Below are 18,451 nucleotides of genomic sequence, written 5' to 3' on the forward strand. Positions count from 1 at the left end.
GTCACAGAAATAGTATTTCTTACCAAGCCATTACCAGTTTCAAGCTATCCCAAGAGAAGGTGATAATGTACTTTAATGCTTTAATATCCTGGCAAATACTAAACCCAGGCTGTTAACACAATGGCTTTTCCTCTTTTTAATTTAGGCCCTGTTAAACAGAGGGATTGTGGAACTCTTAATGACCTCGGACAATAAGAACGGGCTGTCATTTGGCTTAGTGGAAGGAGGTATGTGCTTGTAGGAGAGCAAGGTAAGACTGTGTTCTCTGGGGCAACTGATGAAACGTAGCCTTTGAATGAGAGCAGTAGGCTTCATTCGCTAAGCTGCACCCATTAACAGTATCCTGTTTGTGGTAGGAGCTTCAGCCACAGAGGAGGGACTCCCTTAGCTGGATGGCATACACACAGAACAAACCCAGTCCCTTCCCAGAAAGGGTTAGAGTGGTTTTTTTCAACGTAAGGTGTAACACAGTGATAGCAGGATTGCTCCATGGGGAGGCAGCCTCTCTGCTTTCAAGGACATTAAGCGTGTGCAGACTAAAATACCTTGCTGCCTTCTGTCTAGCATTGGGCATCTGTACTTTCCAACGAGGTTAGTCAAGAGATGGCAGCACCTAGCATTTCTTGGATGTTGTTTCCACCAGATTACAAGGTTGAAAATACTACTTCTTATTGCTTCATTTGAATATCTATTAAACAAGTACCTCAGCAATTACTAACAGTAATAACGTATTCTTAAGATACCTGCTTTGCAGTTAGAAAGAGAAGAAAAATGTCCATCAAAACCTAGATTCTGAAATGTAATATTCTTGTAAGTTTAGCAGTAGTTTGCGGGGCAGCCCTGTCTTCTCAGCGAGCTTGCTCTGGGGTGTGCAGCCTTTGCTAAGTAGGTAAAGGAGGGTATTAGATGTGCATAATGCAAAAGGATGTCCATTTTCCATTTCCCTTTTAAAAAGCATAATTCTATTAAGTGTTTAAAAATGCTGCTTAGCACCCCTCCTGCTTTTCACTGTGAAGAAATGGAGGTACAGCTGTTTGAGTTTCACTGTGCCCTAAATCCGACTGTTTGGGACATAGTGCGATACTGATTTTCAGATTTCCAGATCCAGTTCAGCTGAAACTGGCCTGTGATCTCTCCTCTGTTTCTGCCAGTTGTCTGCCTGAGTAGTAATTGCTTCCCTGAATGAAGTGTTTGCAGGGTGCAGTCTTTGAGTGCTCCTGTCATCACTCAGTCATAAATACTGCTAATTTTCTAATCTCAGGCATGAAGATGATTAAAATACCAGATTTTCCCTCCTTTTTTTCCTCCTCTTATTTTTATTTGAAAGTATGAGAGGGACAGATTCAATAACTCTGAAGTCCATGGGCCTTCACGAGTACGGTGGTCTTCTCAATTGTATTTTTTTGGAGCGCAGCAGTTTCCAGCCTTGACCACATAGAGTCACTCTCTCCCTGCCAGCGAGCTGACATCTAGAAGGGCTGGTGTGGAAATCCCTGTCTAGCCCTCGCCATCTTCTGTGGGAATGTTTACTGCCTCAGAGTTCGTTCTTGTTTGGAGTCGTCTTTTCCAGTGTGTTGCATGCGGAGAGCTCTTTGATACCAATTTGCCTCTTAGATGTCATAACAATCTGCTCATTAGAGTCAACATGTCAAGTAATCAGATGCGTGGAATAACTAGGGCTCAAAGCGGTATAGCAGCAAGGTGGTTATGAAAGTGCTAGAGGAGAGATAACAAAATCCACTGTGGAAATGTGTTAAGAAAATAGATGACTCCATACTGGAGTCGAAAACTAATGCAGCGATTCTGTGATTTTGTTTGTTCTGTTCATCAGTGGCGTACCGATTTCTTTCCAAGAAGCATTTGTAGGTTCCTGTTGATGCCAGGAGCAGTCAGTCTGGTGCTCTGCAGAGAAAACTGTCTGTTGTAGAAGGACCTGAGACTACAGCATTGTAGCCCTTGTTCAGTGGTTGCAGCACATTTTCAGGGGATGAGGAGGAAAGCTTTTGTTGTCGTGGGTCCCCTTCGTACTCATAGGTATAGTGGGATGTCCCAGGAAAAAACCTCGGTCAGTCTCAGAGTACCTGTACAGCTCCTGTAATCCTCCTCCCTTCATGGGCACGGTCAGCTGCAAGAATCCCAAACCAGCTCTAATCTGGCCTGGTACAGCCCTTCTGGGAGCTGGTGGGTGACAAAATAAAACCTCTGGCTCCCCTCCGGGCCATGGCTAAAGCACCATGGCGGAAAGCTGTGTGTATATGAAAACTACCTACTGTGGAAAGGATGAATAAGGCTTTGGGGACTGGTTCTCCACACCTTTACACCATTTTCAATGGTGTGCTGTTAATCTGCATGAAGAGCAGAATTGGGCATGTTCGCCTTCAGGATTGCCAACTAATGTATTACATCAATGCTAAATCCATGTTTGATTTTGTTCTCTGACCATGTTTGCCTGTTCCAAATTCTTCAGCTCAGCACACTACATAGGTCAGCCTATTAAAATCAAGGTATAAATAGTGAGAAGTGAGCTTTTGCTTCCGTAAGTATTCTGTTTGAAGTGCTCTGTCTGACACAACTGGGGCTGGATTTGATACCAGCTCTCATGTAAGAAGTCAATTTTTAATACAGAATCATATCATTGCTCCTGCATTTTCAAAGTTTCTTGGGAGAAATATCATCAGTATGACTGAGGGCTAGAGATGTGTGAAAATGGTTCAAACGTGTACCAGGGGATGGGACACTGATACCAGATTAGTGTCTTCTAATGCATCAGTTCCTGCAGACAGGTCTTCCCACTCCAGTGCTTGAATGCAGTGACTTTCGCTATGCATGCAGCACACACAAACTAGCTGCCAGTTCCCCCCTGCTGCGCAGGGCAGAAGCACAGATAAGTCTTCCAATTACAATTTCTATCTGTACTGTGGTTTCTCTCACCCACCCCCACAGACATGACAAGCTGTAAGATATTGCCTGGGTAGCAATTCCTGCAGCTAAAGCCTGGGAGATCAGTGTGGCATCCAGATATGACTTTCTAATAATAAGTTTGCCTTTATGTGGTGCCTTTTATCTGAGGATCTCCAAATGCTTTACAGCCTCTAATTAAAGCTTGTGACACCCTATGAGCTGCTCTGATGCTCTCTCTTTCTAGTATCTCTGAACGTTAGAGCCAAAAAGATGGCCTGCAAGTATTCCACTCTGTGCTGCGATCCAGTTAGATTCTGCATACTAAGTGAAGACTTTGATGGGAGATTTCTGAGGAGGTTGTATTGGTGGTTCAGAAGATGTTCCAGTTCCCCCTGAGCTTGTGCTGGGCTGATGCCTAAGAAGAGGGTCCCCTAGACATTTTGTATGTGTCTAAATTAATAAAAACTTTTTCATTTCCCAATAGTACTGGCCACTGTTAACTTTCAGAAACTGGAGCCTGGGCTACTGAAATATCTGGACACAGTACAGGTAAGATGCAGGAAAACTTTGTTCACCTAGATATTTCAGGACAGCACTAGAAATGAAGCAGTGATAGTCTGTTTTGGTTTTGTGTGTTGGTTTGGTGATTCTTTTGAACAAACGTTTGGGCTTCCTTCTCATTAGGCCAAATCCTTTTGGAATGATCCTTACGATGATCTCTCTGGAAAGTGAAGGTTTTAAGTATGCTATTATCCAGCACCTTCTTAAAGGCTTTCCATTCAGCTGTGCCCTGTGGCCTGTGTTTAGCCATTAGCGGTTAGATTTCTTCACACTTTCAAGTGTTGCTACCCAGTAGCATTGTACTTTGCAATTGTCATACCTCTCCCTTGAAGTTCAATCATCTTTTTCCCACAGTCTTTTACCCTGATGCTGTCGATGCCGTCAAGAGCATGTTTGAAAACTGTAGTCTTCAAATGCTGGGTGCTGATCTACTGCAGTTCTTTCAGGGTACACTGTGATGGGTGTTTCAGTCATCTCCAATACCTCATATTCAGTGTAGATATGTAAAGTTGTATTAATGGCATGCTGTGCAGAAGAGAGTATTGGCTCCACTAGGCATTTGGTCCTGTTTCTGCTAGGACCTGCAGCAGAACCCATCAGAGGAACGCTTTGATTGCAGATATGCTTCCATAGTAACTTCACAGAACACCATCCACACAGTGCAGTCCCGGGCTCTTCCTGCCTTCTCAGCAGCGCAGCCTATCTGGCATTTAACAGTGCTCACTCCAGAAACGCATTCAAATTTAGTGTATTGCCTCAGCGTCTTTAACCCCCTGTGCTGTCGGAGATGTGAATCAGGGGTAGGGAATTGCCTAACGAACACTTGATGCGAAAAGTATCTTGATTGTGTGATGAGGGAGTAGTGAGGGAATAACAAGTTTTGCTTTTTAGTGACAGGTTCTCTTTCTCTGCATCTTCTGTCCTCTTCTTTCCCTGATGCTCTGCTTGGTCCAAATGTCAGCTTGGAACGATGTGAACAACTGACATCTGCCCCTGGCCATGATTAATTCTCTTCTGATCTCTTCCCTTGGCTTTTGCCTGGACTGTGAAAGGAAACCTTGCTGCTGGCATGCTGAACGTTGAACCCTACCGCTTTAATTTGTTTTCTTTTCCTGTACAGGCAAAGGAGGCTCTGCTGCGTGTGCTTTCACCTTCTTTAGGTCTTAAAAAATTCCTCAAACCCTGCAAATGAACAGAAGGTGGCACCTTCCCCACCAACTGAATACACAAATGAAACGTGGCCCAATAGAAGCAGCTCCTCCTTTGCCACACTTGCTAATTACAAGATAGGAAGCCTGTCATTCATATTTGTAAGGATTATGAAGCTATATTATCTTTTTCTTGTTATGGTCTCTTATTCCAAAGGGTGATAAAACTCCTTCTTTGACTAGTTTACTGGAGACGGATTGATTAAACGTATTTCCAAGAGCTGGACTGAACCTGGAACAATTAGATTATTACAGGCACCTGCGGTTGTTTTCTCCTAATAAAACACGAGTTTCTTTAATGCCACTTACCTTGGCCATTTCATGTGGCATCAGATAAAGCCTCTATCAAATAAAGGGCAAAATTGCCTTGACTAGAAATAAATACCATGAGCAGGGAGTGCCAGCCAGGCTGAGCACATGTTGTCCTGTCCTGTGTGATGGGGCCGGGTGGAATTCTACAGGAGCTAAGGGAGCTGGCAAGCGGTGACACATGGGAAGCAATTGCTCTGTGTGCAGACCCTTTTTAATGAAGACCTAATTCCTGCAAAGGCTAATTCTTTCCTGCCAACACCATATGCAGCATTAAAAAGGCATTAAGCCGCTAAGGTCTGCTGTTCCTACCTTGGCAAGCATTGGCTGCAGTGCACCTGCAGACTCTCAGCTGGCAGTGGCGTAGCTGATAAGCAGACATTTATAAATGTGTATTTCTAGCAGAAGAAACAGCGACAGTTGGTTTGTCTTTTTGCTACAGCTCTACCAAACAACAATATCCAGAACCGTTTGGTATCGCCTGATTGTGTGCTGTCATTTTTGCTTTGTGCCTAGCAGAGTACTTCTCTGCTTTGCCTGCCTGTTCTGGGCATTGCTGACCCACAGCATCTTGTTCCTCACTTGTTCAGAGCTCCTTAGCTGCTTTTTTTTATGCCAACTTGAGAAGAAAATACTCTTGTAAACCACGTTGCCAAACTGCATTTGAACAATGCTTCTCTAGAAAACAGGGATGAGTGCAAGACTGCCCTGTCTCCATTTTAACTCTTTGTTTTTGTTTTGGTACAGAGAGACCAGCCAAAGATGGTCATGGAGTATTGGACTGGGTGGTTTGATAACTGGGGAGGCCCTCACTATGTCTTTGATGCAGACGGTGAGCACCATATATACTGTTGTTGTAGATACGGGAGCTTATTGCTCGGCAAACAGTCACAGGAAAATGACATACAACTTCTTCAAATTTTCTGTCCTGCTGCAACTTTTGCTTTGTTTAAGTCTTTGTAAATGAATAATCTCTCTGTCGGTGAGTGAGTCACATTGCCGTGCCTTGGATTTTCTTTAGTAGTGTTAGTAAACAGCAGCTTTTTTTTAAAAAAAAATATATTTTTCTTTTTATTCCTCGAAAAGGGACTCTATGGGGTGTGCAGAGAGCCAAACATCTTAAGATATTAGTGTCAATGTGTCCTAAGGCCTCGTGCTACTCTATGTTGATTTTAAAAATGCAGCCCACTGATTTAAATCATCTCTTTCACCTCCTGAGCTAATCTAAATCCTGTGAAGACTTTATTTGTATTTTCTAAAAATGTCACAAGTTTTATGAAACCTCCATCATAACGACATTACTTATCTAGTGAATAAACACTCCTCATTAAGAGAGGATTATTTTACCTTTTGTGGGAATATGGTGAACTTAAGCCTCTTGCAAGTATAACGCCTTCTGAAAAGTATCAGTTTTTTTCCAGTTTAAAAGCTCATTAGGAAGGGAAGACAAGTACTTAAAAAAAAAAAAAATCAACAACCCCAGAACCTCCAGGGCATCTAGAGTACAGTGAAAACAGAGCTATATAAGACTTTTTTAATGACTCCCTCATCCTCCTGCAATTGTCTTTGTAATTGGGTCATTGGTGTGTTCAGGAGTCCGATTGAGTAGTCCTTACAACTCTTCTGATCAAAAGCAAAATTCCTGCTCAAGTACGTGAGCTTTACCCTTTTTTACCTATAGGAGAGGTATATTTGAATGTATTAACATCTCCCGATATGTCAGTAGACGTGCTGCCCTTACTGAAGGCAAAATACAAATTGCAATACAAATCACTGTAATTACACAGGCGTGACTGACTGACAAGGACCAGAATGTTTGTGTCTACTTTGAATTACTGGAAGAGTGTTAGCCTAGCTTCTTGGTCTGTGGCCTTCGTGGCACTGCCCTTCCTTTACAGAAATGGTGAATACTGTAGCAAGCATCCTCAAATTAGGAGCATCCATCAATCTCTACATGTTTCACGGAGGCACCAACTTTGGCTTCATGAACGGTGCTTTGGAGGCTGATGAATACAAGTCAGATGTCACCAGTTACGGTGAGTTTTCTTTCACTGCCTTTCCCATGCACCTGTTGTGAGAGTGCAGCTCAGACTACCCTTTGGGCTAGTTACAGTTGACAGAAGCATTGAGAAATGATCAGTACAACCACTTTGTCATGGAGACATGAGTTGGAACATAGCTCAGAAGCAACTGCCTGTCTAAATGGGGGTTTACATTAGTGTTTCCTATTTCCAGACCCATTCCAGGATGTGGAGGATGTCCTTATTCTGAACTGGGAATAGAAGTCACAGATGATGACTTTGCATCATGTTATCTCCATGCTGGCTCTTCTTTCTAGGGAAAATCCAAGATAAAGTTCTGTTTTTTAATTTTACCAAGTCAAATTGTACTGTAAAGCTCTTTTCATCCCAACAGCTCTTTGTTAAAATTGTTAATTATTGACTTTATCCTGTGTGAAATTCTGGATATGTGCAAATTAGATCTCTACAAGTATGTTGCTCCTCGGTGAGTGGCTCTTCTCCGAATTAAGCAACTCCCTATGCTTGTCTAGCTACATTTACACAGATAAAAGTGTACAGGTTTCCACAATATAGACAGTGCCAAGAAAATTGTGTCTTGTGCTTTTACTTCTTTGATGACAGTGTACATGAAGGCTGTCCCAGAGCTGCTGTATGTTTTTTAAAACATATGTGCTGCTTTTTCAGATTATGATGCTGTGTTGACAGAGGCTGGAGACTATACATCCAAATTTTTCAAGCTCCGACAACTCTTCAGCATGATCATTGGTAATTATAAATCCAAGAACTAAAATACTGTTCTACCTACAGTGTTAAAGCAGAGACTTGTTTAAACTGGCCCTTCTGCTGGAGCCCTGTGACTCTGGTTGGTTGACTGGCTGCATGCTTTTTCAAAAAGATGGGAGGGAGGACCAAAGGAGGTCTGGAGGGGCCTTAAATCTGTGTTGGCTTTTTGCATCTGAAATAGTTGTTCCATCTTTCTCTTTCTTTTTGCATCACAGGCCAGCCTCTTCCTCTCCCTCCCATGATTGAAAGCAAGGCATCATATGGTGCAATCCTGTTGCATCAGTACATCTCTCTCTGGGATGTGTTACCATCTCTTTTACAGGTAGTACTACCAATGTTAATGCATCTCAGTACTAAAAGGCATCACCTTAGGTGGAAAAGGTGATTCGTGCACTGGCTTGTTATCCCATGAGGATAAGGTTGGGGAATGTTTTGTCAAGGATATGCAAAGGAGGCAAATCCTTCATCTCACCTTTTTTACTGCTACTTCTGTTTTCTTGGAATTCCAGTTTTGCAAGTTCCTGGCTCCCTTTTCTGGTACCTTGTCTTCATTGCTGTAGCTTTCATAGAGTCATAAGGTAATTCAGGTTGGAACAGACCTCTGGAGGCTTACAGGGTAAATGTGACCTGTGGCAGAGTGGAACACCTATCATAAATGAATTGCCTCTATGTGGCCTGTCAATGCTGAGAGGCCACTTCTGCCGTTAAATTTGTTTCTCCTTTGCAGCCCATTAAGTCAGAGTTTCCTATTAACATGGAGAATCTGCATCTAAATGATAGCAGTGGGCAGTCGTATGGTTATGTGCTCTACGAGACTGTCATATTTGGTGGTGGACATCTGCATTCAAGGGACCATGTCCGTGACCGAGCACAGGTAAGGAGCAGAGGGCAACTGTGACTAACTTCAGTCAGATGTAAATGCTTTGGTCTTGGCAGCTAGGCAGGAAATGGGTCAACCATGAAGGAAAATGTGAAGTTTGAAACTGGAAGTGTGATCCGTTCTTTTCAGTTCTCAGCTAAGCCCCAACCCTTATCTTTTGTAAATCAGCTTGAGGTTCCAGTCTACTAAAACTTACAATATCTTTAAACATGAGAATATTGAACGGTCTGAGAAATTTTGTGATTTTTTTTTCCCCACCTAGACTGAATCAGTGACAGTTACGGACGCTGAGTTCTAGTTTCAAGTAGAGACAATTTCCTCCCTAAATACAACTTCAGTAACCTATGCAACACATGATTATAGTATAATGGATGAGAAGTTGTTCTCCTCTCTTGTGCTCTGTTCTGCAGGTGTTTGTTAACACCATGTATGTTGGTGAGCTGGACTACAACACAGTGGAGCTCTCCCTTCCTGAAGGACAGGTAACTAACCGGAGATTGCTCACAGCAATAGTATGTGGATAACAGAACCAAGACCGCTAAAGAGGCATAGCTCTCAAGAAGGCACCTCCCACCTAATCCATTTAACTAGCTGGTACGGTAGCCTGACACACGGAACAGTTGTTATACACTAATTAGATACTATTTCACTAGTGAAATACAGCGTCATTTCACTGCCAAGTTACTGTTTGTGATTGAGAAGTGGTTTTTGAATACTTTTCCATGGAGAAAATTCAAGTCATTGTAGTCCTTGCTGCACAAAATTTGCCAGCCTTCCTGCAACACCCACAACTGTAGACATTGAGTACCGGTACCCTGTTTGTGATTAAGTCCGTGTAGGCTTCATCTTCCTTAGCACAAAGCAGGTTTTAAGGGTGGGGGCTTTTGCACCTTTTGGGTCTCAAATGAAATGATGGGGAATGTCTCACTTTAGCTCTGAGAGTAGTCTTACCCTCGCAGAAGTTGGCAATAATGTTGATTGAATGCATGTCAACAGAGCTGTGCATGGCTCCTAGGAGTAAGTGAGTGGGTGGATATACTCGTCGTTCTTATGACTTGTGGGAGAGCTGTATGACATAAGCCTGTACTATGTCAAACTCCATTTCTGGCTCTGTGGGTGATATCAAAATGGTACTTAAAAATTCAAGAGAAAAAAAAGAAAACTTTTATGACAAGGCTGAGAATTCCTCAGTGGCATAACTATTTGCAGTAGCTGAAAGATATGGGGACACTGTTCTGTCACATAACCCAGAACGTTAAAGTAAACAGATAAATTGCATCTGCCAGAGATATTGGTGCCACCTCCCCTCTTAAATACCTCTACTGACCTCTGTTAACCAAGCATTATGGCTGATACAGCACATGCTGCACACTGGTCCAGCTGATGCTCTTCCTTTTGTTTTTTTTTTTACAGGGATTCAGGCAGCTAAGACTCTTGGTAGAGAACCGCGGTCGTGTCAATTATGGCCTGGCATTGAATGAACAGAGGAAAGGTAAGTTAAGTTCTTTGTTCTCAAACTGTTCGAGATAGTTCTCTGAGTTTAAACACTGTAGAACTGTCTGTCTTGTGTGCTTTACACAGAACCAAACTGAAGACCCAATACAGCTATTGTAGTGATAGCCAAGACTACCAGTGGGAAATGGTATGACAGAGGGAACTTGTTAAACAACACAGTTCATCACCCCCTGTCTGGAATGATCGTAGATGAAAAGTAGTGGCTGCTTGATGGCTTGCATTAAGCCGCCTTATTTTATAGGGGTACAACTAAACCCAGGGCCATCAATGACTCTTATTCTGCCCTAGATTTGCTAGGTGATGTTAGGGTACCCTTTCTTTTGCTCTGTGAGCATGTTACTTCACAGGGAAAGAATAATTATACCTTTTTTAATCTGTGTTTTCCCCTGGGGGTTTGATATTGGAGGATCACAACATTTAAAAACTCACACAGTATCAGAAGGAATGAATTGCATCCTGTTGAGCAGAATTTACTAAAATGTTCAAGTCTTTCACACACAGTTGTGGAGCTGGAAGAGGTCGAAACCCCAGGATTCTATTTTAGTGGGGAACTGTATGCAAAAACTATACAAAATAGACTAATGGAGTTAGGCATGTGACTGTACTAATTTTATTTTACTGCAGAAGAGGTGCATAAAGCCTCTGTGCTGCCTAGGCAGTCTCAACTGCAGTCCTGTAATTAGGAGGCTGGATTAGGACCTAGGCTTTGCCTGCTACATGGAGAATAACTGTATCTAACAAGAGAGTGCTAAAGGTAAATTACTTATTAAGGTGTTTTAAGATCCTTGGATGAAAAGGACTGGATCAGCACTGGACATTAGTGCTTGCCCATCTTAAATTTTGCTGTGCCTATTAGAGAAGTAACTGATCTACCGCTTTAAAAAAATCTATACATGGACAGCTAACTAAAAAACAACAATAACAGCAAAACCCCATCTGCTGCCTGTGCCAACAATGTTTTCTGCTTGAGGGTGTTTAACGGCTTGGTGAGTTGAAGCAAAGGAGAGAGTGGAGAGGCCAAAGTATAGTAATGTTCCCCACTCAATCTGGATGAGCAATGGGACCATATGGACTCTAATTCCATTGCAGAATGTGGCTGCTTTCCATCTCCTGCTGTTCCTTGCATTCAAATAGGAAAATCTATCTGCTTTAGCTGTTTTTCAACTCTTCATTACCTCCGTTGCTCTTGCAGGTTTAATTGGTGACGTCTTCTTGAATAAAACCCCCCTGAGGAACTTCAAGATTTACAGTTTGGAGATGAAACCTGGCTTCATGAAAAGGTTTGCGGGATTTAAAAATTTTTTCTTCCTCATTTGAAACCAACCGTTTACCAGCAGTACAAAATCTAATAGGTAGCAGTTAAATGTATCATAAGGGCAACACAAGGTAAAAGTAGGTAGGTAGATTTTTGCACTGTTAAGTTCCTTGCTGATACCTTTGCCCGAAATAGTGCAGAAAATGGTGCCACTTTATCCATACCGTTATTTAGGGGTGAAATGTATTCCCACTGTGGAGGATTTAAAGACTTCCTCACAGCCTGTACAGCAGGGTTAGACCGGGTACGTAAAAGCATGGCTTACCCAAAGGGGTGGATCCCAACACACCCACATGTTGGAGAAGTTTGTGTCTTTCTTGAAATTAGCAATATGGCTGATATATTTAGTAATTCAAACTCGCAAGAGATGTATTAATTCTAGGAAGCTACTAATAGTACATTTACAAGTCCAGATGGCTTCCTCTCTTTAAGTTATTTTGCTTTAATTCAAGAAAGACTGAAAAAGAAATCTAGCAGGGGTAGGTCAAGGAGCCTCTGTTAGTAGATATAGAAAACCTTAGCAAACGTTTAAGGCAACAGATGCCCTGTGGACTCTGGCAAAGATCCAGAGAGGCTTTTTCAGTTATGTTGTTAATACCAGAAAGTAACACGTGTATCCCCCAAGATTTCACAGCTCCTGCATTTTGTGTAGGAAGGAAAGGCCAGCCTTGTTAAACTGAAATGGCTTTTAAAAGAAAAAAAGTCTACGTTTTGAAATTTCTAAGGACAATCTTAACAGGTGCTGGGGGGCTACCTGAAGGATTCTTATTGATGGGGTAACTCACATAACCGTTGACTGCAGGGTTTTAGAAGAATATTTTCAGTGAGGAATGTTAAAGCAAGTGAACTGCCATGCCAAACAAAAGCAAGATTAGTCAACACTACAATCAGTTACTGGCAATTGACCAGTAGCAATGAAACACAATCAGCTTACAGTCACTGCGTGGGAGGACGGAGTGCATTGTATTTTGAAAGGAATTGTCGTAGGCTTTTAGATGAATAATTCAGTACCAGTCAAGCTGCACTGGATCAATAACTTCCCTCAATCCAAGAGATGCAGTTCGTAAGGGTCAGAAGGAACATGGTCTGACAGAAGCTCAAGGCTTCTGTGGGACTTCTGCACTCCTTATTTTCTCTCCTGTTTGTTCCCTGCTCCCAAATTGTTGCCACAGGTAAGAAATAATGACAGATCGCCCCTAATTACTGCAAACTTGCAAGGATGTGTTCATGTTCCTCGATAGGAACATGGGCAGGAATGTCTGTTTTGAATCCTGTCAGTTCTGCAAGTTTTCCTTCAGCCTGTGCAAGCTACATGCATTTAAAGCTTGCACCATGGCACTGTCATATCTGAAGGAGGACGGGCACTTCAGCAGCCAACATGAAGCAGAGATTTTTAGGATGCTGTAAAGTATTTGAGATGGTGATACCCCCATATATCCTTTTCTTGTACCAGAAATTGGCCTATCAGTGATGTGGCCAAGCATAGGATAATGAAGACATGTACCACCAGTACACTTATCTTAAGTGGAGGGGAGAGATCAGCTAGGTGCTTGCCTTGAATGTTTACAGGAGATAAACACTTCATCCCTTTGAAGCGTGAAGAGTATTACCTTTAATCCCTACCACTAGAAAGCAACTGCTTGACATTTCAGGCATGCAAGGAAATAGCAACCTTGTTCTAACAACATCCATTCGCCATTGTAAGCAGCGGTTTGAAATTATCGAGGCCAGTGTTGTGTCTCTCAGTGCTGCCTGGTGCTTCCCTGCTGCGTTTGGTCATTCTTTTACAGCTTGCGACATGTTGCTGGATGGAGTGCAGTCCCAGATTACTTTGTTGGTCCGGCTTTTTTTCGCGGAAGGCTGTGGATAGAGCATCAGCCACAGGACACTTTCTTGAAGCTACAGGCAAGTCCTATTTTTCTTCCCCCCCTATTTTTTCTTGATAAAGATTTTTAAAAAGCTGGTTAGAGAGACACTTGTGTAATAGGTCTGACTGAGCTCTGTCTTGTAGTCTGTAGTTTTGTAGTCTTCCTCTGATCTTGGAGGAACAGAATTATTTTGAGGGTGTAGAAGTCTTCTCAAGCTGGCAGGTAATTCTGTTCAATCTGTAGTGGTCCCAGTGAGAAAACATGTGCAATACTGACCCTGCAGAGCTGCTAATGAACAGTTAGTCTTTTTTATTGACACACAAATGCTGTTTCTTTTCTAGTTGCAGAGGAGTAATGGGCACAAAAAATAAAGGAGGCACTAGTTTTATCCCTACCTCCTCAATGTGATATGGAAAGAGTCACTTCTTTGTAGACATGGCATGAGAGTTAGCGTTCACATCTTCCTTCTGTGGAAGATTGCTGCTCTTGCATGGAAATTAAGATGAGATATTAAGTATTACTAAACTTCCTCCTCCAATTTCACTCCCTTAGAGCCAAGGTTCATGCCAATCATTATTGTACTGCTCACTTTTCCATTTATGCTTTGTTGTAAATTATGCTAGTCAGTAGCAATACAGTATTTCTGTCACCTGGGAAATAGGTGAGGGGAGATATTCTATGCTTGGGAAGAAATAGAGATATGTCTGTTCAGAAGGATGAAATTTCCTGTACAAGCATGAATCATGAATTGCACATTTTTGAAGGCTTTATCCTTTTAATTAGTACATGAAGGATAACTCCTGTTCAACAGGGCTTACTTAAATGTTCATGGCTTCATGGAGTTGCACAGGGAAAGTAAGCAGAAAACCTGTGGAAAGTGGCCTGAAAGAATGCAAGTGTGAAAGTAGACTTAGTTTCCTGTGGGGATGCTAACTAGGCAATACAGCTGCATCAGTAATTCTGTTTACTGTCTTGATTCTAGGGCTGGGAAAAAGGAGTTGTGTTTGTCAATGGTCAGAATCTGGGCCGCTACTGGAAAATTGGACCTCAGGAAACACTCTACCTTCCTGGCCCCTGGTTATGGAAAGGGAGCAATGAGGTGAGAGGCTTTGGTGGGATTCCTCTTTGCTTGTTTGTATTATTAAAGACCCTGCTGTAAGTCACACCCCAAAGAGCTAGACATATACAGTATATTAATTACCTATCTCTAGCTGAAAACCAGCGCAATAGAGAGGAAGGAGACTGTTATCTCCCAAGATCTGTGAAAATCAGGGAAGGTACTGCTCTAAAACTGACTATGGTGCTGACAAACATTAAGACATGACGAGGATGGCAGCTAAACTTCAAAGCACTGCATCAAGTTCAAAATCAAGACAAATCTGATTTGATGCTGGTTCATTTTCTGCATCGTGGTGCTGAAGAAGAATCACAGTTACTGTTCAGACTCATATTGATTGATCTTTTTAGATGATGCTTCCTTCCCCTGCTGTGATCGTATGCCTTTTCCTCCTAAAAATATTTAAAGTAACTCAGCCTTTGTATGAAGGAACATTATATATACCTCTCTTCTGCAGATTGTCATTTTTGAAGAACGCACTGCAGGACGGATAATACAATCTGTCGACATACCTTATTTAGGAAGGACCCAGTACGTGGACTGATGAGAGCTTCTTTCCCATGTTTGGTTCATCTTGAATATTCCTGATTGCATGTCTGGGGACACGATGGCCCAGGCGCTTGGGCATGTTAATTCCCACTAGACCCAGGTAAAGGATTTGCTCTTTGGCAGTAAGTTCAGAAAAGAGAATGGGCCCCGAAGGAACCAGAGTCCATTGTTTCATAGATGGATGGCGGAAGCTGATCTCCCTGCACTACTGAGGACCCACAGCTTGGATGGCTGCACATGATGTTATGGACCGTCCGGTGAATGTGGGGGAGTAAAAAAGTGCTGGAGGCAGGGGAGAGAGAGAGAGAGAGAAAGAATTGAAGCCATCTGAACTGAAAGCTGAGCTCAGTTCTCCAGTGACTTTAAAAATGTGTTATTACTGGCTTCTTCGTTTTTATAATTAGATAGGGAGAAAATAGTTGGTGAACATGTGAGTAACCAGGTGTGGAAAACCATTTTGTTGTGCTTCCAGGCAGAATTTAGCATCTCGCTCTGCAAAGAGGCCATTACTTGTTACTTGTTGGAAGCCAAGTTGGTTGTCAAATGACCTTAATTCGAGCTTTTTTTCCACTAAGTTTTACTATGGAGGTTGTCTCTCTCTCAAAAAGGAAAAAAAAGTTTTAAAAAGTGAAATGTGTTTTGTCCTCTATCAAATACATCATTATGTTTCAGGCCAGGCAGGAATGAGAACTTCCAAGGAGGAGGTGCAGGAGGAGAAAAGGACAAATTATCCCTCCACCCCTGCTCTCACCGTGAAGCACCTGAAGATGAAATTCCCCCTTGTAAAATGAGCAGAGATCAGATTTTGGTTAGGGAAGAAGTAAAGGAGTTGCATACATAGTTGCAAATGGGAGAGCACATCCGTACTTTCTAGTTAAACCTGCTGTGAAATCTTGGGATCTTGGGTCCTGTTTTCTTTTTTCTTTTTGTCCCTCAAAACAGAAACACAGGATTTAGGCATGTTTTTTTAACTCACCAGCTCTGCAGCCACTGAGGAGCTGCTGTCTCTTTAGGGAGAGGAAGAGATCAAATTCAAGCTGTGAATCTGTTCAAAATCTCCAAGAAGTCGCTTAGCCCCTGCTTTCTGTTCCAGTAACCAGAGGATTCAGGCTATGAGAGAAACACCAAACACGTGCACTGTCTCTTGGTAATGGAGTTGCGGGGTATTCTGGCTCTTAGAAACCATAATTTTATTTAACAAATTTAAATACAGTTTGTTTAAAACTGAGAACAGACAGTGCAGCTGTAATACACTCCATCCTGGCCAGAGCTGGTCTTACTGAACATAGGTATCTCTGCTCCAAAGGACTATGGTAGCCTCTGTGCAAGTTGGAAGGGCCCAGGCTCATGTGACCAACTTTGAGGAGAGTGGAGCGTATATGCAGGGCTGTGTTCAGGACTCGATCCTTTGCCTTTTTCTGAAAGTTACTTCCTTCCAAGGAGGGAAGGTTGCAACCCAGCAGGGACTGGAATTAAGATTAGTGAAACAAAACATGCAGCTAGGAGAGGACATCAGTTGGAAACTATTTAAATGGTATGAAAACTTTGTAGTCCTTCAAAAATGTCTCTTTCCACCCTAGGTTTTGCAGACTGAAGTGAACTTGGAAGGCTAGTACAATAACAGAATTAATCTGCTTGAATGCAGAGAGCTACTGCTTTAATACAAGATAACAATACCCGTTCCCACAGAGCAGCCAGCGGCCAGTAGCATCAAATGCTTTCTATCCAAGTAGCGCTTCAGCCAATGCATCTAAAAGAACACTTTTGTAAAGGCTACGTAGCAAGGCTTCTGTGACTGGGAACTAAAGAATGCAACTTTTCCCCAATGATTTTGATATACAGTGGGAGAAAATAACTTACAAAAAAATACTTTTTTTTAAATACTAGGAAATAGACAATGTCATTAGTCCACGGGGAGACTTCTGCACTGTGAAGCTAACAATCAAATCTATAGCATTTTAATAGTTCTATATGTTAGGGCTAAAAATAACCAAGTCTATTTCCAGGATTACATTTTCCCTCAATTGTGCTTCAGACCTTTTTGAAAGAATTGGGAGAGTGGGGGTTGATCAAAGGTTTGACAACAACTATGAAGGGGGAGGTAAGTTTTGGTTTTTTTTAAAGGGGCTGGAGGTGGGGAGAAGGGGTATGTTGTACCTCAATTTCTTCCTCAGCAAGTTTGTCAATCTCAAATACAGAGTCAACCAAGGTAGTAGCACCCAGGTTCCTCTTCTGCATTGCTCAGTCCTGTGTCTCTCACTGAGAATCAAAATAGTGTTTCATTAGAGAATGCCCTTTCATCAATGCTATCTCAGGACCTTTGATGTTACAGAACAGGGAAGAGGTGACTAATGTTCTACATAGATAGTATTTCAACCTACCTCAAGCCAGGTGCTGAAGAAACAGAGCACTAAGCACAGGATCCCCTTTACAAGGGTGCTGCTCTATCCATCAGAAGTTAACTCTCGAATTGCTCCTGCATGGCTTTTCACGCCAGTAGCTCTGCAGTAGTATGGCATGGCACTAAAAAAGGGCTAGGGCTGAAGGATACATTCCAGTAGAATGGTAAATGCACTAAAATCAGCTTTTATCGTTCAATCCCTAGTTTTAAGCAGTTAACTTTATTTTTTAAGACGGGGAAATTTGGCTTTGTGTAGGAGCACCCTTCAGAGAATCCCACACCTAATGCTCATGTGAACCAAATTAGAGCTAAACAGAACCAAATCTGAGCCTGGATGAAGTATTATGGTGTACAGCCACAACGATCTCATTAAAACCTACTTCCAATTATTTTAGCATGGATGAATAGAGAACCACATGCTGTAAACATAACTCCATCCAGGAACATAGAGGTATGTCAGAGTGCCCTCCAAACCATGAAACTAATGAAGGGAAAAAAGAGGGAATACAAAGAGAACAGAGATCATTAATGGGTTTGTTATAACCTGCCTTGCTTTTCACCCTCCCCCAAAACCTTCCTGTCTTGTGCAGCGTAATAAACACTGATTAAAGTAGGTTTAAAATTAAGGGCTAAGGTGCCATCTCAGAAGGCAGCTGTCCCCTCCATGAACAGAGAGCTGCTTAGGCTGTTGCACACATAGCCACAAGGTACGTGTGTCTCAGGAAAAACAAGTCATCAGGGGCCAACACGCTCCTGTGGGCATTCTCACCCTTGCTTTCAGGTCCTGTAAAACAGCCCCCTCAGTCTAGACTACCATTCCAGCTGGGCCACAGTGCATCGTGCCCTGCGTGCACTTCTCCCAAACCGAGCATCTCACGAGGCAGCTGGTCTTGTATTGAAGTTGATGTCAGTCCTGTATTTTCTGTGCTTTTTCTCCACCTCCAGAGTATCTGGTTCTGCTCAGAGTCCAGGAGGAAGGGCAGGGGAATCCGGGTAGTTTATGTATGCAGTGTTGCTTGGTTT

General features: G+C 42.4%; 1 protein-coding gene across 1 annotated transcript in view; it reads left to right on the plus strand.

The window, feature by feature from the left end:
- The window catches only part of GLB1L2 (galactosidase, beta 1-like 2), a gene marked incomplete at its 5' end in the record, with an annotated part of 22,593 nt that extends 7,408 nt beyond the window's left edge, over positions 1-15,185 (plus strand). The window contains 13 exons of the mRNA XM_009577401.1: positions 146-227; positions 3,386-3,450; positions 5,727-5,811; positions 6,878-7,015; positions 7,685-7,765; positions 7,999-8,105; positions 8,511-8,657; positions 9,074-9,145; positions 10,077-10,155; positions 11,371-11,458; positions 13,284-13,398; positions 14,344-14,460; positions 14,936-15,185. Coding sequence (XP_009575696.1) covers positions 146-227; positions 3,386-3,450; positions 5,727-5,811; positions 6,878-7,015; positions 7,685-7,765; positions 7,999-8,105; positions 8,511-8,657; positions 9,074-9,145; positions 10,077-10,155; positions 11,371-11,458; positions 13,284-13,398; positions 14,344-14,460; positions 14,936-15,022 — 1,263 coding nt within the window. The remainder of the gene's footprint in view (positions 1-145; positions 228-3,385; positions 3,451-5,726; positions 5,812-6,877; positions 7,016-7,684; positions 7,766-7,998; positions 8,106-8,510; positions 8,658-9,073; positions 9,146-10,076; positions 10,156-11,370; positions 11,459-13,283; positions 13,399-14,343; positions 14,461-14,935) is intronic.
- Between the last annotated feature and the right edge of the window lie 3,266 nt (positions 15,186-18,451).

This window comes from Fulmarus glacialis, unplaced genomic scaffold (genome assembly GCF_000690835.1).
Source record: "Fulmarus glacialis isolate BGI_N327 unplaced genomic scaffold, ASM69083v1 scaffold2750, whole genome shotgun sequence".
Taxonomy (NCBI): Eukaryota; Metazoa; Chordata; class Aves; order Procellariiformes; family Procellariidae; genus Fulmarus; species Fulmarus glacialis.